We start from the raw sequence: 24,389 nt of genomic DNA, 5'->3' as shown, positions 1-24,389 counted from the left end.
TAACAGGGGATATTAAACTTACACAGTGAAGGGCAGTGTGAATGGTCAGAGGTTTGTTGGACCTATGGGAGAGTGAGGAAACTGAGCTGACACACACTCAGATGGTAAACACAAACTTTCCTGAGAAAATCCTAAGTGTGAACTTCAAGGAACTGATGTTAACTGTTGACTCTTAGGAAAATGTTATAACCCCTCATGTATCACTTGTATAGGGATCGAGAGGGCAAGATTAGAATAATACAGCACATACAGAGGCTTTCAATCATTCTCCCTGTGCTCTGTATGTGAATGAAATGGGGAAGAAGCCCTAATAACTGGTACAGTGGGAAGTATCCTCTGCCATGCACTTCAGTTGTTTGCAGGGAGTAGATATAGATGCATCATAAATGTTTTGGCACGTTTCATGCTATATTGCTGCTCTTAAATGGAATCCAGTGAACACTTGCCACACATCCTCATTCACAGGCTGATTGACAATCTCTGCTGGTGGGAAAAATATTCACAGCATTTGCACAACTGCCTCCCACGGTATTACCACTGAAGAAAGTCTCCTGCACTTCATATTTATTTTTTTTTATTTTTATTTTTTTTCCCCCTCCACTGGAAAATGAGGCAATTCAATCATCATCATCATCATCATCATCCTGGACAGTTTCCAGCCTCTGGACAGGTCTGTTTGGGGAACATAAGCCTCTCCATCATCTTCTTGAAAGCCTCTCGTACTTGGTTTGTGGATCCTCCAACAGTGCTACGTGTTGCTGACATTTTTGTTGGTGTGGTGATGGTGGTGGGGGACGAATTTTGATGAATGATATCCTGTACGTGTGAAAAAGTTATTGAAAAGTGGGAGTTAAACTTCCTTATTAAATTGATGACTGCTTAGACATTGCAAAAGCCTAGTGACTGAGCTAACAGAAATGAATTTAAAATTTCAGAGAGGAGGACGCAGAAGAAAGAAGCTACGTCGCTGTGATTACGATGACAGTGACAACAACAACGTGGATGCTGTTGTACACAAAATACCAGTGGTGAGTTACTCGATTTAGAATTCTTTCACACAAGAGCAGCATGATAGACTACAGTTTCAAGTGCAGTGGATCAGGGTGTAAGATACATAACAAAGGTGATTACAGCTTATGAGGGGAGCACTGTTTTGTAATAGAGGGACTTACAATTTGTGTGTCAAATTTGTGTAGGTGTTCATCATCGAAAAATTTTTTCGACTCTGTGCCCTTAAAATGTTTCCCCATATTACAAACTTGCAGTTTTTGCATCTGTTTATTCCCACATATGTTCAGTTTTCTACATCAGTATATTCATCTTTTATGTTGGCTCTTTAAGTATATGAAATCCAGAAAAGAAATTGTGTATTCTGTGTTCAGTTCACTTCGCTAAATTGTGGCCCATTTCCACTTTGATTAGATGATTTCCTCTGCACCTATCTTTCTTCTTTCCTGTTTCTCATCTGCATGCAGCTACTACTTATTGCAACATTCCTGTTCACTCTCAGTTTAATTTTATCTATATTTAGCCTTCTTGTAATAAAACGTAGGACTGGAATTGTAACACACAGTATGTGAGCCTCGTGATACGTGGTTGGGAGAAATCGTTATCTAATTAGCAGTTTACTTGGGAGCAAAGAATTTACTTCCTGTTGCGTCTGCCCTGAAAAAATTGTGAGCTGAATGTGTCTCTGCTGTTTTGTCATTTTGTGTCGGATAGCTGTCAAGGACGAATGTTACTGTAAGTAATTTTACTATTCACATCTTTAAAAAATATTACACGGGTGCTTTATGTAGTTGTTCTCACCATTCACCGAGGTGGTCGTATTTTTGCTTGCAGAACCATCAGGATGTGATCGTAAAAGACGAAATAATTGTAAAGAGAGAAGTCGAGTCTGATTCTGAAGATGTGGTGGACACAGGTAGACAACAGGTAAGGTGGAATGAAGATAGTGTTCCATAAAGAATAATTATACTTGTTAATTTTATGTTAACAACAGCCTCAGTTGCAATGTTTACCTAGATTTACCTAGGTTTCAGTCGGGATAACCCAACCTCCTTCAGAAAAAAGGAACTAAGATTTGTCCATAATGGACAACATCAAAAACTAAAAACTATAATATAGTAATACATCATCGTATTGCAATAACTTATCTGGGAAACAGCCTCGGCCCCACTTCGCAACCACAGTACGGCGGAAACGGATGTTGTACTGGAACTCGCTATAGCCTCGAGAGCCCGTGCGCGATAGTGTCTCACGCGCGCTTGTTAACACTGGTACCAACATGTACTCCTAAACTTAAAATTTTACAAATAACCAGGTGTGACTAATGAAATTGATGTATACGTTATCCTCCCAAGGAACAAAGATATATCGACTGTCTTTAACATTCGTAATAATTTGTTGGACGTCAAAAGTGAAGGGAGCAATGAGTTTACTATTTTAAGCTGACCTAGCATATTCGAGCTAATCATAGAGCTTGACCGCATGAGGATAACTACGGGTTTGAAATACCAGATAATCCCAGCTATTCAGCAAATGGGAGTGCTGAAAACATGTTGGCAAGGGTATAAAGGGGAGGAGATTCAATAGAGGCTCCGTCTGCAGGTATCACCTGAAGATGATGGCAAGGAACGCTGTCGAAATATCGTGGTTTCAAAACGACTGCACCCGGCTGGAGACAGTACAAACAGTGACAAAAAATGTTTCTAGTGAAGTTCTATTCAAAGGGGATCATATGCCTGTCTAAGCAAGATAACTAGTTTTCGAGGTATTCTATCTAGAAGATAAAAAACGCATTAGCCTTTGATGCATAATTTTCAGCCTTGATAAGAATTCATTTAAACATTTCTTTCTTTTTCTCTACAGCTACTTGCTTTTTATGCATATAGACTCATTTGTGTGGCACATGAATGTTACTATTAAAATCTGATGGAAGAAAAAGAATGTCCTTTTAAAAATGACATATATTAATTCAGAACAGTCCTATTATACAGTTTTTTTGTTCAGTGTTACACACCTTAACATTTACATTGGAATCAAAATAATTTGCAATGAAAGTTAATCAGCAATTACTTTCTTTTAATATTTTAGCAATCCTTATGTACAACACCTACACAACTAAAATATTGCAATATCTGTTGAGCAAATAAAACAGTACTCAACCACCGTATAGTGTTCGGTCAGTTCCATTTTTAGAGTTTTTATGGTCATCGTATCTGCTTCGGGAAGACATACATTGACTTTCAGCAGTAAATAGTGCAGTGAAAATTGACATTTCTCTGAAAAATCTGCAGAAGTGCATGTTTATTGGAAAGCAGCATCAAAATGGGTGTCACGAGGGAGGCTCCTTTCTTGAGCAGAGGAGGGTTTCAACAGTAATTTAGCGTACCAGTCTCGATCATAATGAGCTTCTGCCACTGATTCCAAAACACTGCCAATATGTTTGGGAACCTCCCTACTGTAATCACCACTGAGTGTGTCTGCTTTCTCAAGCAAACTATGTTTCAGTGTCCTCTGTCAGGCATTGTGATTTGTAGAGTAGTGATGTTGATATAGATGTAGATGTGGAGAATAAGCTTACCATTGCACAGCATTTTTTGGAGCAATTTTCTTCTTTTGGGCTCCAAGTCACATTTGTCAGCATGCATGAAAAAGTCCTTGTTGAAATTGAGTGAATGAGATAAAGACAATCTTAAAACTCGTATCACCTACTTGTGCAGACATCTTGTTATTTAGCTTCTTTACTTTACATTGTTTAATATGTTCACATCGACATACGTTCTACACTTCAGTTGTTCCAATATTGTCTTTTTAAAAGTATGAGCCACTTCTTTCTGGTCCATGCTGACCTGTAAGGCAGTTTGTCTCTTTTGATGTCTGTCCTTTCTAAATAGATTAACTGCAAATAAAACCAGTGTTATAGCCCAGCAGTATTGTTCTCTCGGTCCACACAATAGAAGGGAGGATAAGAATAAACACTGCATAACACAACAAACTGAACTTTTCTGCATGACTTTGATATATTCGTGACACAAAGTCAACTAAATTAGACACGTGTAGAGAAAAGTGGCAACGAACAACTGATGAGGAAATGGGAAGGGGAACATGGCATTTTCATTGTTTGGCACCAGTCATGATTTCAACATTATGTATACCATGTACAAGATCCGACAATAAAGTAATGAGGCTGATATGAAAAAATCTGCCAGAAAGTTTCATATCAGCGCACACTCTGCTGCAGAGTGAAAATCTCGTTCTGGATCCTTCAAAGTAGTTCCCTTCTGATCACACACACTTATTCCAGTGCTTCTGCGATTGATGGTAATATTTCCGGAACTAATCTTCCATAATATCCTCAAAGACCCTCATCACAGCTTTTTGGACATCTTGTGTTGTTTGAAGATGGTGTCCCTTGACCGCCGTTTTGACTCTTGGAAATAGAAGAAAAGTCCCACGCAGCAATATCTGGTGAATAAGGTGGCTGTGGTAGTACTGAAATTTGTTTTGAGGTTAAATATTGCTGTACTGACAGAGCAGTATGGGATGGCACATTATCGTGATGCAGAATCCAATTATTAGTAATGTTTTGGCATGGACACACAGAACTATTTTACGAAATCTTTCTAAAATTTCTTTGTAGTAACATTGGTTAACTGTTTGTCCAGGAGGCACCCACTCTTTATGAACAATACCCTTGGAATCAAAGAAGCACACAAGCATGCATTTCACTTTTGACTTCGACATGCGAGGTTTTTTTGGTCTGCGTGATCCCTTTGAGCACCGTTGCGAACTTTGGCGTTTTGTCTCTGGAGCATACTAAAAAAACCAACTTTCATCACCAGTGATAACATGGCTCAACAATTCTGGATTGATTTCCGTTTGCTCTAACAGGTCGGCTGCCACATCTTTCCGTGTTTCTCGCTGTTGTGGTGCGAGATTTTTGGGGACCATTTTTGCACAAATCTTTCTCATGCCAAGATCTTCAGTTATTATTAGACGAACCGTTTCTAGATTGATGTTCAGTTCTTCTGCAATTATTTTCACGGATAATCTTCGATCAGATCGTACGAGTTCACGCACCCTGGCCAAGTTGACATCCGTCCGTGAGGTTGATGGTTGTCCACAGTGGTCTTCATCTTCAACATTTTTTCTGCCTTCACTAAACATTTTATGCCAACGAAAAACTTTAGCTCTTGACATAACCTTCTCTCCAAAAGCCTTCTGAAGCTTACCGTAAGTTGTCGCCGCATTTTCACCCAATTTAATGCAAAAAGAAATGGCGTACCCTCGCGCAATATTATGCAGTTCCATTTCCATGATGAGAGACACAAACACGTGTTAACTTACTACAGCACAACTCACGACTGAGCAGTTGCATCGATGTGCTGCTTGGACTAGAAGCAGCTTATAGACCGAGGTCAAGGATATTGTGTCTACGCAAGCCTGCAGGGTTGCCACATCTTGCAAGGAAAATAAGTCTCATTACTTTGTTGCACCTTCTATGTTAAAAAATATGTAACCAGTGTCAATGCAAATGTATATTAGAGTATCTGGTAAATATCTGAAGTTAACAACTTTCAAGATTTTTGTTAATAACATAGCAGCAGCAGCAGCATAGATGACTAGGAGTGGGTAACTGAGTAATCTTTTATTTGAAACTTCCTGGCAGATTAAACTTTGTGCCCGACCGAGACTCGAACTCGGGACCTTTGCCTTTCATGGGCAAGTGCTCTACCATCTGAGCTACCGAAGCACGACTCACACCCGGTACTCACAGATTTACTTCTGCCAGTATCTTGTCTCCTACCTTCCAAACTTTACAGAAGCTCTCCTGCGAACCTTGCAGAACTAGCACTCCTGAAAGAAGTGGGTCGTTGTGGGGATGTTGTGAGGGTGACATGGTATTATAAGGTGGAAAGTGTAACATGAGGCTGAAATGAAAATGGAAATAAAAATATATGGCGAGAGATAAAGGTGAACTAGAAAGCAACTGGAGATCTGGTGTGAAAAAAGGCGAAAAAGTGTTGGTTATAGCTGGGCTATGTTGATCCTGTGGTGAACTTGGGTTGGTAGACAACGATGTGCACAAAGGTTATGTGGTTGTGTTGCCGCCAAAACACGTTAAAGGGTGTAGCAATTCAGGAAAATTTCGATAAAACTGCGTGTAAATGTATTAAAAGGAGTGGTTTTGTGGTGGCAGATTGTGAAAATGAGGCTAACAATTGTCTGACTAAGAAATAATGACGTTAAAACCTGTGGGAAGCGGCTAAAAAAGATCGTGATGTGGGAAAAACGGAAATGGAAAAAAAGCGAAAGTTATTAGAACTAGCTGAAATGGCTGTTTAATAGCTGAAAGGAACTGTTTGTGAACTGGAAACGGTGGATTTTGTAGCAGCGGTAGTGTTGAAAGCGGAAAAAAAATTTTTTTGGTTATGGTTTGGAAGTGGGTTACGTATTATTGAGTATATATAGGCGGGATAAAATTGTATGGTAGATTCGGTAAAGAGGAGAAGGGTGAATAAAAAGTGAAACTACTTGCAAAAACAGAAAGAGAAAATAAGATGACAGGAAAGATTTCGGAATGTAACAGTGACAATAACAAACGTAATTGTTGGGTTCAAACTAATGATGTGAATAAGAGGGAAACATTCCACGTGGGAAAAATATATCTAAAAACAAAGATGATGTGACTCACCGAACGAAAGTGCTGGCAGGTCGATAGACACACAAACATACACACGAAATTCAAGCTTTCGCAACAAACTGTTGCCTCATCATGAAAGAGGGAAGGAGAGGGAAAGACGAAAGGGCGTGGGTTTTAAGGGAGAGGGTAAAGAGTCATTCCAATCCCGGGAGCGGAAAGACTTACCTTAGGGGGAGAAAAGGACAGGTATACACTCGCGCGCGCGCACACACACACATCCATCCACACATACACAGACTCAAGCAGACATTTGTAAAGGCAAAGAGTTTGGGCAGAGATGTCAGTCGAGGCGGAAGTACAGAGGCAAAGATGTTGTTGAAAGACAGGTGAGGTATGAGCGGCGGCAACTTGAAATTAGTGGAGGTTGAGGCCTGGCGGATAACGAGAAGAGAGGATATACTGAAGGGCAAGTTCCCATCTCCGGAGTTCTGACAGGCTGGTGTTAGTGTGCAAACCACGCATTTGCACACTTTTCTGCAAATGTTCACTCACAATAAGAGCCAGAATATGTCTCCCTGTCAATTGCAGAGGATTCTCGTCATCGTAGCTCCTTCCCCTACCAGCTTTTTTCTGTTCTGTAGCATGTTTTTCGACAGTCTCCCTTACAAGAGAAAGATAAAACTCTGAGTGTGCCGTTTTTTGCCCTGTTAGCGACTGGTAGATAACATGAGCATTCAGAATGCACAAATCCAGAATGTGAAAAAAATATTTCTTGTACCTTTTCACAGTGTTACGCACTGATGTCACTGAGCTCAGTAACATGTCACAATGGTCAACTGCACCCATACTCTATTTGTAATCTACAATTCATTGTGGTTTCTCTTTTTTTTTTACCAGTATTTGTGTCAATCTTCTCTGTTTCAACCATTTGTGTCGCCTCTTTCTTATCGCAACACTCGATGGTAAGGATCTTGTCAGTGGACTTACTGTGTCTGCTCGTTTTAATTTCTTCTGCAGTTTTGGCATGTTGCGCCTATTCTTACGAACAGTGCCATGTGTGGCTGTTCCGTGGTTGTGAAGCCAGAAGAGGAGGTCTGGGCTGGAGTACCAGTTATGAACATACAGAATATGACCCTGTTCTAAATGCTGTCCCATAAGAGTAGCCAGTACGCCACAACTTTTCCCTAAATTGTGGAACCCAATTTCTGTTCATGTATATACAGTAAAATCCTAAATATGCCCACTCTGACAGTCACAAAGTACAAATGGCTTTATTCTGAATCTGCTTTGTTGGAATCAGTTGCTTAAAAGATAATAGTCCTATGAACAGCAAGACACTTTCATCTATACAAAGCTTGTGATGTGGACGAAATGAACTAAGAAATGTCTTGGGAGCTTTGTCAACAATTGTTCTAATTTTAAATAGACCGTCTCCTCCAGTACTCAAAAGAGTTTTCACTGAAGTGTAGCGTTCTCAGAAGTAGACAAAAACGGTCTCGGGATATAATTTCTCTGAAAACTGGTGTGTTCAAGAGTGTGTCTCTGGACCAATAATCACTTAATTAGAACTTCTTAACTTGCACCATTAGAAGGCAAATAGCAACAAAACAATACATGTTCTCAGATCCAGTGTCTTTCCACTTTAGCAGTTGAGAATTCACAGATTCTGTAGTATTTTCTCTCATGCAAACATAAAAACAATTTGTTTCATCTGTAATAAATTGCAACACTTCTTCAGGAATAAATATCTGAAAAAATGAAAGAATGGTTGGGGTCAGTATCTAGTTGACATTTGTGTCCTGAACTTGAGGCATCAAAGTAATGGTTTTAATAGCTGAAAATCTGTTTCTTTCCTGTCAAACATGTCACTTCCTGATTCCTTGGATTCAGAGAAACTGTTGACTGTAATTCTTGCTCTCCACTCTGATGTATAGGGCCAAGGACTACAGCTTCGAGATTCTGTCAAAGACTCGTCACTGCTAGCAACGTCAGATAATTCACACTCACTGTCGCCCCCAGTGAGCGTATCCAGGATCTCTTTATCTGTGGAACCACGGTGACGTAACATTTCTCCTGTAGAAAACAAGAAAACTGACAAAAACGCGGGAAGTAAAGTTGAATTTTGCAAAGAGGGAACACAGCAACAAATGTACGCACTCTCGAACTATACAGTAAGATCACTGAACAGCTACTGGAAGAGCAGGGTGGAAAGACAGCGCTGGACGTTTACTCGTCTGTCGCGCTCTGGTAGCTGTGACTCAGCACGTGTAAACTCGCCCCTAGCAGTGAAAAGGCCGGCGCACGGTGCACATCAACACGTCCTTAGCGCTGTAGGGAGAGCCAAAGGGCCACACATAAACACATCAGGTCCACCAGGGGAAGGGCGAGGCGTGGCGAGTTATCGTGTCCCTGGCAGTCAAAGGGTTAAAGGGCCAAACGAGTTGAAGCTTGCTGCAACTTGTCAGGTGTGACAGCCACGGGTGGTTTCCCTGACCATTGCAAATCGTCGAGCTCCGCCGAACCGCCTTCTGATGACCCCACCCTCTGTGCACAGCAAGTAAACTTCTCTCAACAGCAGATGCTCCGTAGACTTCGTACGAGCATTTGTGAATATTCCCCATAGTTTATTTTCTCTGCAGTGAGAAATTCAATGACGGCATGTCGCTTGCAATGTACATTACGTACAGACACCATTTTGAAGCTGTCCTTCCGCTACGCTGTCTGTCGGAAGTGTCCGGAACCTGGCGCAGTCACTCGGCAGACTTCAAATAGTTTTCTTGAATTGCATAAGGAAAATCCTGGGAGGGTTCCTTTGAGAACAAGTAGTTTGATTTCTAGTCACAATCTACCAGAATCCGAGCATTTGGTGTGTATGTCACGGTGCTGATGGGGTTGTTAAACCCTAATCTTCCTTTTTATTCTTGTCTTGCGGCTGTGAATTTCATAGTTTATCTTAAATTTATTCTTGTTATTAACAACGAATTGAGTATGCAAAAGTACTTCAGCACACGAATGTGAGGGTTCCAAGGTTCCTAAAGAAGGCTCTACAATAGGTCTGGCTATTGGATAATGCAATACCCGTTCTGAACACTTCAAAGAATTTTTTTTTGGGCCTAGAATAGTTTTTGGTCTTAGCTGCATTTCCCTCAGAATATTATGCCGTAGGATAGTACTGATAGTGTATCTTGTCTGTAAATGAATACCAGTGGCTGTACGATTAATATATATCATTGATGTTAATTTGGAATTACATTTCTCAGAATTGCTAAAGATTTGTCGTTACTGTAACTGCCTGTGGTTCTAGCTTAGCAAGTCAAACTCGTGTTTTTCAGGATTTTGAATACTTGTCAGTCAGGGAGGAACCATTAGAAGACCCTGACGAATCCACGTTGTCAGCAAATGAAGAGGTGAGAACTACACATTTTTAATATCATTTTACTTGTTCTGAGTCTCATAGCAGTGACACACCCTTGAGGAGATGGTGATAAAAATGTAAAATTAATTAGCCTAAAGGAAATAAAACAGTTGAGCCTAAAAATTAAAACAGAAACTTTGGTAATTAATAATTAGAAAGATCAGCATGTCAGTTTATCTTTGCTTCAAAGTGGCTGTCTTGATGGTAAGTAGATAGTGATGATAAGTGGATACAGAGATATTTTTGTCAGCTTTTTTGTGAGTCAATATTCAGTTAAATTTAAAAAAAATTGGTAATTGTTACCAAGATTGTAGCTTCCATTAAAACTGAGTATGTAGAAAGTTGAGCACTTGGATGCGCACGGACACGCCTGTGAGGGAAAGTTAAATATTGAAAGAAGCTGTGCCCGGTAATTCACATCTCAGAAGGGTTATTCCAAAATTGCCGAAAAGGCACATAAAAAGTAGTATCAGTTTTATAACATTTTTTGGTGTTCGGACCAAGTCAGATGTGGATCGTAACTCTATCTTTAGGAGATGCAAGGTTTGGCTAAAAATAAAACATTTTTTAAAATAGAAAAGTACCACAGACCTCAAAGTCAAATGCCGAGGCGCGTGACGTCTCCCCTCCTCATTCCCCTTACGTGTTCACCTGCCGACCCCTCAGCCGGCCAGAGGACTTTGTTTGTGTCGGATTGTTGCAGCCAATTGAAAAAATGCTTAGTGTCTTAAGAGTAACAGAGTACGGTGAAATTTTTAGTGAAACATTTGAAGTCTGCCACAGAGGCCCATTTGTTTTTCTGCACAGGTTTCTGAGTGGTTCAAGTGATTCAAAGAGGGTAGAGATGAGATTAAAGACGAGTCACGTCCCTGGTAACCCTGAAGATCAGCAATGTACTGAAGCATTGAAAAATCGGAGATTTAATCGGGGAAAAAAAAAAAAAAAAACGTTAGTTCAGGATTCGTGTGGTTGCTTATATCGCAGTTATTGACTAACAGTTACGCACATCTTGCATGCATATTTCTATGTGATGGAAGTTTGTTCAAAAATAGTGTCCAAGAGCCTGATGCCTGAACAAAAAGATTTTCTTGTGAACATTTGTGCTGACTCTCTGAAAACCATCAAAAATGACTGTAAATTTTTTGAAATAGTAATAACATGCAATGAATTGTCATTTTTAACTTGAAAGGGTGGTTTGAAAAGCTCTCTCTGAATCGCCACGAGAGATCAGTGCCAGCATAACGAGTTGTTCACACGATATTCGTTGGACTGCTGGCTGTAAACACGTGCTACGTCAGTGATCTTGGAAGAGAGCTGTGGCAGTGACGTAGCTCTGTTGTTTTTCCCGTGTAGTGATTTGTGAAGATGGGGAAAAAATCTAGATTTGAGCAGTGATTAAGTGCTCCGTAAAGGACGGCATGAAAGCTAAGGGCATTCGTGCCGATTTCTGGAATACACTGGGGCACTCTGCTCCTTCATATTCGACTGTTGGCAGGTGGACAAATGAATTTAAATTTGGTCGGGAGAGCTTAGATGGTGATCCGCAGTCGGCCAAGATGTGTCACTACTCCAGAAATCGTCGCAGAAGTGCACAAAATGGTCACGGAAGATCGCCGATTGAAAGTGCATGAAATTGCTCACACTGGCCACATGTCATCTATATATCACATTTTAACTGAAGAATTAGAAATGAAAAAATTTTCTGCAAGATGAGTGTCGCAACTCTTTGATGCTTGCCTGGACACGTGTCGTCACCATGGCAAAATTACACAAACTGAGGTATGAATTGTTGCCACACCTACCTTATTCACCTGATACACCTATGTCAGACTTCCATGTCTTCCGAAAACTGGAAATTTTTCTTGGTGGTTGAAGATTCACTTTGAATGAAGAATTGATTGCTGGAATTGACAACTATTTTGAAGGCCTGGAGGAAACTCATTTTCGAGATGGGATCAAGGCATTGGAACACCGTTGGACCGAGTGCATTAATCTACAAGGAGACTACATTGAAAAATAAAAAAGTTTCAGTGATGTAAGTACTTTTTTTCTATTCTGTTCCGAGACCTTTTCAAACCACCCTCGTACAATTTCGAAACCTAGTGCACTGATTAGCACATAAAGACCCCCACTTTACTAAAACTAAAGAATGCTGGAATGTCAGATTGTAATTCAAAGGAATGATTGTTGTTTTTCCTTGCACATGAGACAGTGTATTTTAATCAGGTACCTGAAGCTCAAACTGTAAATCCATGCTCTGTCAGTGTGTCAGAAGGAAACAACCTTAATTGTGCCAAAACAAGTCTGGATTCTGCACGAGGCCAGGACACATACTGCGTGGGTTGTTAAATCACTTTTGGTCAAGTGTGGGTTCCCGATGTTGCAACATCTATCGTGCTCACCAGATCTTGCTCCAAGTGTCTTTCTTCTGTTCCCAAAAGTGAAATCTACACTGAAATGAGCGAGATTTGAGGCAGCTGAAGCTGTGAAAGAAAAAGTGATTAGACCATAGACGAGCTATCAGAAGATAACTTCAAACACTCCTTTGAGCAATGGAAAATTCGCATGGAGCAGTGGTTAGATGATGGATGGAGTATTTGAGGTTGTAAACTGTCACACTCCATGCATTCTGAGGTATTTGGCTCAAAATTGTGAAGTCCCATGACTGCCCACACTGCTCTCAAGAGTTGAGAATGGAAAAAAGTAAAATGAAATTGAAAACTGACTCTCACTTGGACCTCCGTGAACAAGATTGTTTGTGTTTCCACGATAGGTGCATCCGATCTCTAGGCTGATAGTTGAGGCTTGACGTAGCAGCATTCCATTCAGAACATTAGGGAAGGCTGCCAGATTTCAACAAGCAAACTGTGTCAGCATCTCATTTCTCATTCATCATGAGAACTCCATAAATATGCAGACAATAGTTCGAAAGTGTGACCACAATGGAATTTGTCTGTGTTGTTACTCCGGTAACTCCTACCATCATACAGCCATTTGACACAATATCTCTCTCTCGCTTGCCTTTGTTTTGTGTGTATTTTAGCATTTGCGCATGATGTTCTCCTGTTGACCGAGCAGTGATTTGTGATAACATCTACAACTTCAACAGTTTAAGCTCCCTGTGACACTCATTTGTCTGTTATCATACCAAATAATTGAGCTTTTTGTATCTATGCTTTAGGGTTTCATTCAACATACACTTCTTTGATTCTGTCAGCAGCTTGAAAGGCAAGACTACATACAGTGAGGAATTGAGAAGAAAATCATTTGTATTTGCTTTTAAAGCTCTTTTCCTTTCTGAATTTGCAAACAAAACAAACAAACTACTATATAATGTGTATCCAAGTTGAACTTCATCTTCATTATTACATGCCTACAACTACTTTTTCAGTATTTATAAATAATTAAAGACACTCTTTCAAACTGATTGCTACAGTATCTTCTGTCATTATTTACTACTAAGAAAATTTTCATTTCTTCTAGGTTTTTTTTAATATCGTTGATCTGCTTATTTATTTCTTATTGTTATGGAAATATTGGTATGTTTGTTTATTTCATATGTTAATTCAGTGACTTTAAGAATATAATTTGTTTGATTTTTCAAAGAGGTATATTTTCTTGGTTTTTGTTTTATTGTTTTGAAGATGCTCCAACTCATCTTTGCATGGTGTTCCAAGGTATTCATAATCCTAAAGCCTAATTGCATTGATTCTGACAATGGGGCCCTTCCTTTATGTATTTATTGTTCTTGTTTTGTTTGCCTTGTCATAAACACAGGCACACTCTAATCAATTACAGGTGTAAAAAAGGGAAATCACATGCAGATATTCAATGGAAGAATTGTCATGGAGCTTGCTACTGAGTATTGTTCATCACTTTGTGAGCACTTGCTAAATTTGATTGTTGTGATTGTATAATGGTATTGTTATATATAAAAACAAAGATGAGGTGACTTACCGAACAAAAGCACTGGCAGGTCGATAGACACACAAACAAACACAAACATACACACAAAATTCAAGCTTTCGCAACAAACTGTTGCCTCATCAGGAAAGAGGGAAGGAGAGGGGAAGACGAAAGGAAGTGGGTTTTAAGGGAGAGGGTAAGGAGTCATTCCAATCCCGGGAGCGGAAAGGCTTACCTTAGGGGGAAAAAAGGACAGGTATACACTCGCACACACGCACATATCCATCCACACATACAGACACAAGCAGACAGTCTTTAAATATGTCTGCTTGTGTCTGTATGTGTGGATGGATATGTGCGTGTGTGCGAGTGTATACCTGTCCTTTTTTCCCCCTAAGGTAAGTCTTTCCGCTCCCGGGATTGGAATGACTCCTTACCCTCTCCCTTAAAACCCACTTCCTTTCGTCTTCCCCTCTCCTTCCCTCTTTCCTGATGAGGCAACAGTTTGTTGCGAAAGCTTGAATTTTGTGTGTATGTTTGTGTTTGTTTGTGTGTCTATCGACCTGCCAGTGCTTTTGTTCGGTAAGTCACCTCATCTTTGTTTTTATATATAATTTTTCCCACGTGGAATGTTTCCTTCCATTATATTGATATCATTTATAATGGTATTGTGTGTGAAATAAATTACAGAAACATGTGCATGAGAGAGGGAGGGGGAGAGGGAGGGAGGGGGGGGGGATATAAGTGTGTGGGTTGATATAATCAACAACTTGCAGCAGCAAGAGTTATTACAAAAGATACTGTGCACTATAGTGACATTATCTTCAAATAGTGCAGTTCCTAAAGCAATTCAATGAACATATTGATCTCTTGTTCATACGTCTGGAGTGATACATTCATAAAGGGAGGTGCCCAGGGGAGGGATGAACTTCTTGGTGGTGGTCTAGGTTAGGGTCACAGATGTCACATTCTGCAGCCATTCACCCAAGTGGTCTCTCGTTTCCAAGTATCGACAAAAAGTATTTTGTGTGATGAGTTACACCCCTTCAAAATAATGTAATACTCGGAGCCACAGTGACATATAGAAGTGAATGCATTAAGATTATAAAATCTTTATGAAAATTATGTAGTCATTATTTTTTGAATTAATTCATTAACATGTTATTTCTAATCCTTTGCACGTCACTTTAATTGTTGTTTTAAATTTGTTTAATTTCTTTGTTTCCTTCCTATTTTTTTTATTTGGCATATTTATGCATATAACTGTAATTATTTTTATTGATCTATGATAATATTTAAATGTCTGAAAATTGTGCTTTCATTAAAAACAAAATACAAAATAACTTATTTATACTGGCTGAGAAGTGGTGCCAAATATGTGTGTGTTAAAATGTGTACATTTTTCTACATTAAATCTTCATGCAAGCTTTTAAAACATAATTTCTTGTTGCATAGTGGACAAAATGATGCAGATGAGGATTTGAATGAAAGACAGGATTATAGATAAAATGGAATTCAAGCAAATTGAGGAATGAAAATAATGAACATAGAAGAAAACATATAACAACTTGGGAAGAAATTAAATTGAAGTTAAAATATAAAAATAATTAGAATCATATGTACAATGATTTCCAACGGAAAAAAGTGAGATTAAAATGATGTTGGAAAGGATTAGAAATTTAAAAAAAATTCATTTAAACCAATTAACTAAATAAAATTTGTCAGTCATTTCAATAAGAATTTGAAAGTAAAACCCTCGTGATGGCATTCAACGCATAGCTTCCAGTGCATCAGGTATATATCTCAACCACTATCCTACACCACTGCTCTGGAAATTACTATTACTTCGAAGGCTCTTAGAGTATCACGCAAAATTGTTTTTCATCAATTACTCACAAATGAGAGCCAACTAGGGTGAATGGCTGCAGGATGTGTTACCTGTGACCCTACCCTACACTACTGTGTAGGTGGTTTCTAAAAGTTGATCCCACACCTGGGGACTTCTTTGCGTCAGAGAAGTTGGCATTTTTATGGAGATGTACTGAAATTTTACTACTTTGCTAATGAAACAGCTTTGGATGAAAATGATCCCATTGACTTTTTGCGCACTTTCATGTTATGTGGTGGCTTGTAGACTGCAGCTGTAGTAGTAGTGGTAGTAGTAGTAATACTATTACTGGTATTGTGTATCATTGTTTGTTTGTATGTTTTCAGTCATGTGAACAAGTGGGTCATGATCAGGAACTGCCAGTTATCATCAAAGAAGAAATTGTAAGTATACATTGGCCAAATTTGTTGACTATCTTCTTCAAAGAAATTCATTAGCGTCTACCTAACAGTACCAGTATAGAATATATGGGCAATCTATTGATACGGAGAGGCATACAATGTGCTTTTGTATGCCAGACTTTCTCCTGGTGTACACAGTGTTCAAATAATGTACGGTAGTGCAGCTATTTTACATTGTGCTGTGATGTCATTCTGTTTGTCACGCAAGTCAGTGTGTTATTTATAAACCCATCTTTCTTTTAATGTGACCATAAGAAGCCTAAAGTAGTTCACTGGCATCAAACAGAGACCTCAGTTTGAGAATGAAATTTCTGAAAATAAACATTTGGAACACAGCATTTTGTGGAAGTGAATCGTGGTCTGTGGAGATACCGAGAAAGAAGAGAATTAAACAATTTGAGATGCGACATACAGAACGCTGCTGAAAAATAAAGTAGGCTAGGTGGAAGTGAGGAAAGAACTGTGTGAGGCACACTGATTAGAGGAAGGACAGAGTCATGTGACACATGTCAGGCTTCAAAGGCAGTAAAAATCACAAAAATTTAACTGAAAACTAAAACGATGAAAAATTCCCGGGTTTTTCCCGGATGAAAACATTCGTGGGAAAACCCATGATAATATATCAGGGTGTATACGACCCGGTACAACCGGGAGATCTGGGAACCCCCCGCCCCCCCGAGATTCCTTTCTTTAAGTGCCGGGAAATTCTACGTCGGTGTATAAAACCATAAACATCGAAAGGACTGCTAAGTTTTACAGTGCCGAGGAAAAATATACTGTCACTTAACACGGAAAAATTGTATTTTCATCTGGGAGAAAGTGTATTTTCAACTGGGAAATCTGGGAATTTGTTTTTCTTGTCCACGTACACACCCTGAGAGATGTCTGTGGCATCCGGGTCTAGAGATCGTGTCTACGTGTGACCTGCAGCAGGTAAGCTGGACGTACCCTCTGCCGAGACGGTGTCGGCCACATCTGGCCTCTGTTGGGTTGCTCTGAAGTCCCGTGCAGCTTGCCGTCTCAATGTGGTGCTATCGACCGTGCGTCATAGCAGTTCCAGTAAAATGACCCGGCACCGTTACCTAGGGCTCGGAAGATGACAGGTGCGAATAGACACGCACTGTTTTGGCACGTGGTGCACTACATCCAGAGTCCGGACACAGCTGATAATAGCTCAGGAGGAGGTTGCAAGTGGAGCTTTCAGATCGACCAGTAGACGGCACCTGAGCTCGTACCACTGGCGAAATACGCAGACTGCTAAGTAACCCAGTTGTCAGATGGGGAGCAGATAGTCTGAAGGGTTACTGCGACTTGTGCTAAGCGTGTGTACTCATTTTAATGAGGTTACGGGAAGGCAATAGATTAGAACTCTAACAGGGTAATGAGATAAGTGTGTAGCTGTCTCGTACACGTACAAAACTGACAAACTTTTTAACTTCGTCTAGAGAAAAACTTATGTTGTGGACAACACTTAATGGTTTAATAGACTTTGTTACTAATAACTTTGTTCTATTTTAATGTTTGGCTGTCCTACTGGTTTTTGTCACCACTGTGTTTCCTAGTTGGACTACCTCTACCTCTGCCGTGGGTTTCACTGCTTCAACTCGCAATTTCCACAGCTTTGCACCTCTACGCTAATCGTGGGGTGCAGGTGTTTGTTGTGGTCGATAGAGAAGTCTCTCAGTAGGAGTCTCGTGGAAATGTTGACTCGGATGTGGGCTGAGAAGTGTTTATGGGTTGTTTGCAGTGAGTAATCACTGGAAAACGGTGTAGCCAGTACGCAATCTGGCCACTGATGCTTTTCGCTGTAGCGTGACGGATTAGAAGAAAACGGGCGATACTGTGGGGTATTTCAATAAGAAATTACATTAAATTGAGTAACGGAGTTTTGTTTCTTTAGGCAGCGAGATAACTGACCACGTCTGAAGTAAACAGGATAAAATGCGGACTGGCACTGGGAAGAAAAGTGTTTCTGAAAATTACAAATTGATGAACATGTAATATAAATTCGAGTGTACTAGGTGTTCTCTAAAACTATTTTCTGGAATGTAATCTTTAATGGAAGTGAAATAAATATAGACAATAAGCAGTTAAAGCAGGAAGAGACTAGACACTTTTTAAATGTGGTGCAACAGAAGAAAGCTGAAGATTCGTTGTGTAGATCGAATGACTAATGAGGAGATTATGAATTGAATTGGGGAAAAAAGCATATCCGTGGCACGATGTAACTAAAAGAAGGAGCTGGTTGTGTGGTGTTTTGGTGGACGGTGTTGTGGAATATTAGTACTTTATGTCTTCCTTTCCTTTTTCATTCTCAACCGTGTTAGTTTGTAAGCCTTTTCACGGACTCTGACTGTATTTCTGTTGCTGTTTAGATAATCCACAACACATCTTTCGAAGCTTCCGTCAAATAATATAAAAACTAATTATTTTTTACCATTTATTGACTTCCCTAGTATACATTATCTGTACCTTCTTTCAATTCTCGAGATCAATCAAAGGAGGAAACCAGAAAAACACATCATTTGTTTGAAAATCTTATTCTCTGTTGTTCATTTGTGTGTCTCATCTTCGGAACTCTGTGCCTCACGAAAGCAGGCCAGCAGTCCTCACAGCTTCCAGTCTCCCCCTAAACAGGTATGCCATCTTGTGAAGTTAGTGCATTTGCCATCCGATTGGCCGTGCATCATCCCTTGATGTGAACTGCTACGTGCAAATAAGGAGCAACCACCTTGCACAATATCTGTACTTTTACCTACAAAATCTCGTTTATAATGTTCAGTTATGAGTTATCATTTGTCAGTAAGCGCAGGTGACTGCCCACCCCGCACCGCGCGCGCGCGCGCGCGCGCACACACACACACACACACACACACACACACACACACACACACACTCTTACGGTGATGCGTATCAGCTTAGTTGGCAACACACGTCCTGCAATGTGAAGTAGCCATCAGTTTCTTACTGGGGTGAAATATCGGGGAAGGGGGCTTTGAAATTATGGAAGTTCACCAAAATTTGGTGTATACAAGCGCATTCATCACAGTGCTTACTGTCGGTCTGCATTTAACCTATTTGTGATGCTCCTCTTTTATCTTTGTCCCTCTTGCCGCGACAACGGGTGGGTCATCGTCAGGTGTCCTCCTGTCCTTGTCGAGGATCAAACTGACACTTCTGAAAGCTGAGACAGTTTTTTGTATGTTTGTGTGTCTATCAGTGATACATGGAATTTTGCCTCTTTAAGGCAAGTACTGCCTTCTTGTATTTTCAGTGATACTTAATTTGACAATTGGAGCATCTTTATTGATGCAAATGTCATAAAAAACATAAAGACAGAAACAAACCGCTACGTTGGAGCAACAATTTCCAAATTGTGGAGGCAAAATAAGATAACTTCCAGGTTGCTTTGAGCCAATTGGTCTGTTATGACACTACGTGAGATGTATCAGCTTTTTGCTATAATTATTCACATGTGGCTTGTACACAAACCAAATGTTACGGACTATTGGAGCAATGAGCTAATGCTAGATTCCTCTTTACCTCCAAAAATCGTGAAAAAGAGACAGATTTAGATCAATTTACTTTATGCTTCGGGTGAATAACAATGAGAATTACGTACAAAGGGGTTAACCAAACTGTGATCCTATACACAAAATCTGACCTTTTTTTTTATAACTTTGTACTGAAAAGCAAGAACAGTTTTTATCCTGGCAAGAATCTCGCAGTTGAAGGTATGTGTCCATTCGGAGGGAGAATTCGATTTCGAGTATATATCGAGAACAAACTGAGATAAAAAATTTTCATTCTAAGTGATTATCAGCAACAGAATATGTTTTGAACTGTGAAGTGTACACTGGTGCAGCTGAAAAAGACAACACTGCAGATTAAGTGGTGCTACGTTTGTGCAACAGTGTACATTCGGGTCTTACACTGGATGTGGACAGGTTTTATACTTTTGTAAAATTATTTGGAAGATTGTTTGATGAGAGCACATCTGCTGTTGGCACAGTAATGAGAAACAGAAGAGGCCTAGCACAGGAATTCAAACATAATAAGCTCAGAACGGGTGAAATAGTATTAGAAAGAAAAAATTCCATGCTAGCACTTCACTGGAAAGATACTAGGGATATGATTGCCCTTTGTACAAGCATAGAATGACAAGTAGTGTTACAAAGACAAAATGCAAGGCTGGGATGGTAGAAAAACTGAACCCTGATCTCATACTTGATTATAATAAAAATAAAACTGGTGTTGATTATGGAGATCAGCTAGTGACCTCCTATTATTTTCAACGACGAACAATGAAATGGTGGAAAAAGGTATTTTTTTTCATGTATTTGTGATGTGCGTGGTCAATTCTGTACAAGAAACTTCGGCCTGTCTTTCACATACAAACCAGCTTGTTTACTTTTATGGTGAACCTGGGAAAACTAATACGGTACTCGAGAAATCGGGTGAAGGTTTCAATGAAGATGAAAAGCAGGGTTCAGCAGCAAACAGGGTACTGCATTGTTTGCTCTGAGAAAGACGCACGCAGTACTGGCAGACGAATGGGAAGGGAGACCAAATGGTTGTGTGATATTGCTTGAAAAATCTTCACGCCAAGAAATATTTTGTTCAATGAAAAGAGTTGTATAAATTCAATGAAATAGTTTTTACATTTATTTTATAACAAATTCTGGTTTATTGCAATTACAATTTTTTTCTGCCTCTGAATCTTCTAATTTTCAAAAATAATGATTCTGGGAATATGTGATATCTTTCAAAAACTTTAAACAAATGTTGAGATATAGAATGATAATCCAAACATCAGTTAAAAGGTTTTGCTTGTCATCATTATGTTTTGGTCAGGAGCCATGCAAAAAAGGTGCAAAAGTGTAAGACTTCTAAGGGATTTCAGCAGTTCCTGTGGCCCAACTGGAAAGTGTTGAATCACATTATTGAAAGTGCCTTTACCGAAGTTCAAACCACATATTGAAGTACATTAATAGATGTCTGAATAATGTTGATGAGCTAGTATGTGTATGCTTAGTGGTTTTAATGCCCTGATCAGTATTGCCTTTTGATTCTGGTTGAGTTTCTGTTCCTTTCTGCCAGGTGATCTGTGAATTCGATACTTTTTATAGTTGACTCGTGTGTTTTACATAATTTTTGCATATTTGTTGCAGGACTGTGATGATTACACCGATCCACTCAGCTTTTCAGAAGAGGTAAGATAGATAATATCTAATGAGGTTATGTTGCTACTTATAAAATACTGAAATGACACTGGGCTATCATTTGGGAGGATGACAACTCAAAACGTTGTTCGGCCGTCCCAATTTAGGTTTCCTGTGGTTTCCCTAAGTCGCATGAGGCAAATGTCGGAATGGTTCCTTTGAAAGGGTTAGGCTGCTTTCTTTCTGCATCCTTCCCTAAACTGAGCTACTTGTACAATACAGAAATGGCGCTGGACTCTCATTTGGGAGGACAATGTTTCAAACCCACGTCCAGCTGTCCTGATGTAGGTTTTCCGTGATTTCCCTAAATCACTCGATGTAAATGTCAGGATGCTTCCTTCGAAAGGGCACGGTCTTTTTCTTTCTCCAGCCTTCCCTAATCCGAGGTTGTGCTCCGTCTTTAATGACCTCGATGTTGCCTCGATGTTCGGCAATAATCTCTCGTCTAATACGGAAATGCTCGTGGCAGGATACAAACAGTAGATGGAGTAGAGGTAACCAATCGGTCAGTGACATACTTTTGAGCCCTTGACAAACATATAAGTGAGACTTAAACGGTTGCTGAAATCTCCGGTTACGATGTTCCTAAAAGATAACCAACGATAGCACATTAAACTGAAGTCATTTTGTCAAATCCCTCAGTTGTTGAACTACATGAAAAAGACTGTTAATCTGGTCAGCTCACAAACTCCCATCAGAGTTGTAACTGATAGTCTAGAATACCTACAATGAAACTGTCATAAGTAAGGTTTGAATTATGGAGTGTGGAAGTGAGCAGTTCTGAAATTCTAAAAGTTGTTCATACCCTGTAAATTCTCAGTTTTGCTGGGAAGTGATGTATTATGTGTTTTATACTCGCTATCAATTTTTGCTATTAGAATTCATCAAAATTTTAGGCATGTGGCAAGTTAATTGGGGGGGGGGGGGGCTTAATTGTACATCACTTTTTGTGACCACGCAGCCTGAATAACTGTGATTGCATGCCAAATTTCTGTACCATTTGAAGAAGGAAATTCAGAATAACAAGAGGTCAGAAAAATGATTCACCTTTTTTAGTTTATTCAAAAATCATCAGTTAATGTTGATCATACGTCAGTCTATTGCATTAAATTTAGAAGGCCCAACTCTTTCTTTGTAACTAGCAGCTCTTCCAGTTAATTTATATAAGTTTGCTGTCATAAATAAATTGCTCAGAGTTGCAGAATTTGGTGGTAAATATTCAAAGCTTCCTCATAATCTTATTTATTACTTCAAGAATGAATTTCCACTCTGCACCGGACTGTGTGCCAATTTGGAACTTCCCGTCAAATGAATAACCGTGTGCCGAACCTGGGCTGAACCTGCCTTTGCCTTTCGCGAACAGTTGCTTTACCGACTGACTGTCGAGCCACATCTCGTGACACACCCTCACTCCCACCAGTACTTCATTTGCTGCCTTCTAAACCTGACACAAGTTCTCGTACACACCTCTCTAGAATAACACTGCAGTGTTTTGCTGGGAACAGTTGGCAATGTTACCTCAGTAGTAGTGCTGACTCTCTTAGGTGCCAAGCTTCCTGCAGTTGTTTGGTTTAGTGACAGGTTTTTAAATGATCACACAACACTACAGTGGTTGGCTTGAAAACTTTTCATATTTGGAGATCTTAGCAGTAAATGATGGTGGGGGACAAGATGCTTGTTTCAAGAAAGTGCACAGTAAAATTTCAATAAAATCTCAGAAGATAGTTGAATTAAGTCCCTGGAGATCATATTTCTGCCACAAACACAAGTTGCGTTACTACTGCTGTCGGCCATGCATTTGGCAGTTACCGCTATTTACTTGCGTAATCCTGATATAGTTTTGAATAGTGAGAACCTGAAATTGGAGGTAGTATTGCGACCTCTCGGTTTATAGTTGAATTATTAACTGGTATGAATAAAGCACGTCTCTTACAATGTTTCTCATTGATTGGCCATTATCACGGTTTACAGCCGAGATTTTCATTTATTGACACCAATAATATTGCAATTATCAGCTTGTAATCAATAACTTAGGCAGGTCATATATCGCACGGACTCTGTAGTCGAATGGTTAGCATTGCTTCCTTGCTTCCTTTGGTACAGAAGGACCTAGGTTTGATTCCCAGAATGCCTTTCACCAACCCTCATAATGACTTAGTCAGCCATTTACAGCAGACCTGCAGTTTGACACGGAACTCTGACCTTTTGTACATTTTAGGGTTTTTCAGATTGACAAATCATTGACAAAGGTGAAAGAAGTTATGAATGAGCGATGAAAATCTTTGACTGGCAGTTGAACGTGAGACATTCAAATGTGTCACCTGACACCTACTGAGGCACTGACCTGGGATGGTGAACTTTAATTATTTTTGAACTATTTCAGAATCTAGTTGACTGTAAAATTGAGAGTGTAGTTATAACCATTGTGTACTATATCGTGTTATATTTGAATGTATGTGTGCATGTATACAGGATGATGAAGAGCCCCACAACAAACTTTGAGGTTGTTCAGGTACCTTCTGAGTGTTTTGATATTAGGGACCCACAGTCTCTGGCAGCTCGTTACAGACTTATTGCATTTAGTTCGGTTTTGTGTCTCAGTTAGTGTTGTATCTGCATTCCACTGAAAATAGTGCACAACAGTGTAAACATCAACATTGCACGCTGTGAGATTGGTTTCCATTTGCCAATGTTACTTACTGTTAAGAGCATTGCCCTGAAGTTAGCATTCAGTGCTGATCGGTTCTGTCTAGGCTTTCGCTTTCCAACAGTGTCAATTGTGGATTGACAGTGGTACAGCAGTACTGTGTGTGTGTTTATGGGGAAGGCACAGTGATGCTGTGCCGGGCTGTTCCTGCAGCAGCGGCAGCCACACATTATTGTAATGAGGTGTTTAGTCTGAGGGTCG

At 39.7% G+C, this 24,389-nt stretch overlaps 1 protein-coding gene across 1 annotated transcript in view; it reads left to right on the top strand.

Moving 5' to 3' along the window:
* Nucleotides 1–24,389, top strand: part of LOC126426412 (uncharacterized) — a 163,590-nt gene that overhangs the window by 127,705 nt on the left and 11,496 nt on the right. Inside the window, exons 9-13 of the mRNA XM_050088332.1 lie at nt 936–1,028; nt 1,843–1,935; nt 9,982–10,056; nt 16,185–16,241; nt 21,431–21,472. Of these exons, the coding sequence (XP_049944289.1) occupies nt 936–1,028; nt 1,843–1,935; nt 9,982–10,056; nt 16,185–16,241; nt 21,431–21,472 (360 nt within the window). The remainder of the gene's footprint in view (nt 1–935; nt 1,029–1,842; nt 1,936–9,981; nt 10,057–16,184; nt 16,242–21,430; nt 21,473–24,389) is intronic.

This window comes from Schistocerca serialis, chromosome 11, assembly GCF_023864345.2.
Source record: "Schistocerca serialis cubense isolate TAMUIC-IGC-003099 chromosome 11, iqSchSeri2.2, whole genome shotgun sequence".
Taxonomy (NCBI): Eukaryota; Metazoa; Arthropoda; class Insecta; order Orthoptera; family Acrididae; genus Schistocerca; species Schistocerca serialis.
The sequence above is the reverse complement of the archived record's forward strand: the minus strand, read 5'-3'. Positions and strand labels throughout refer to the sequence as shown.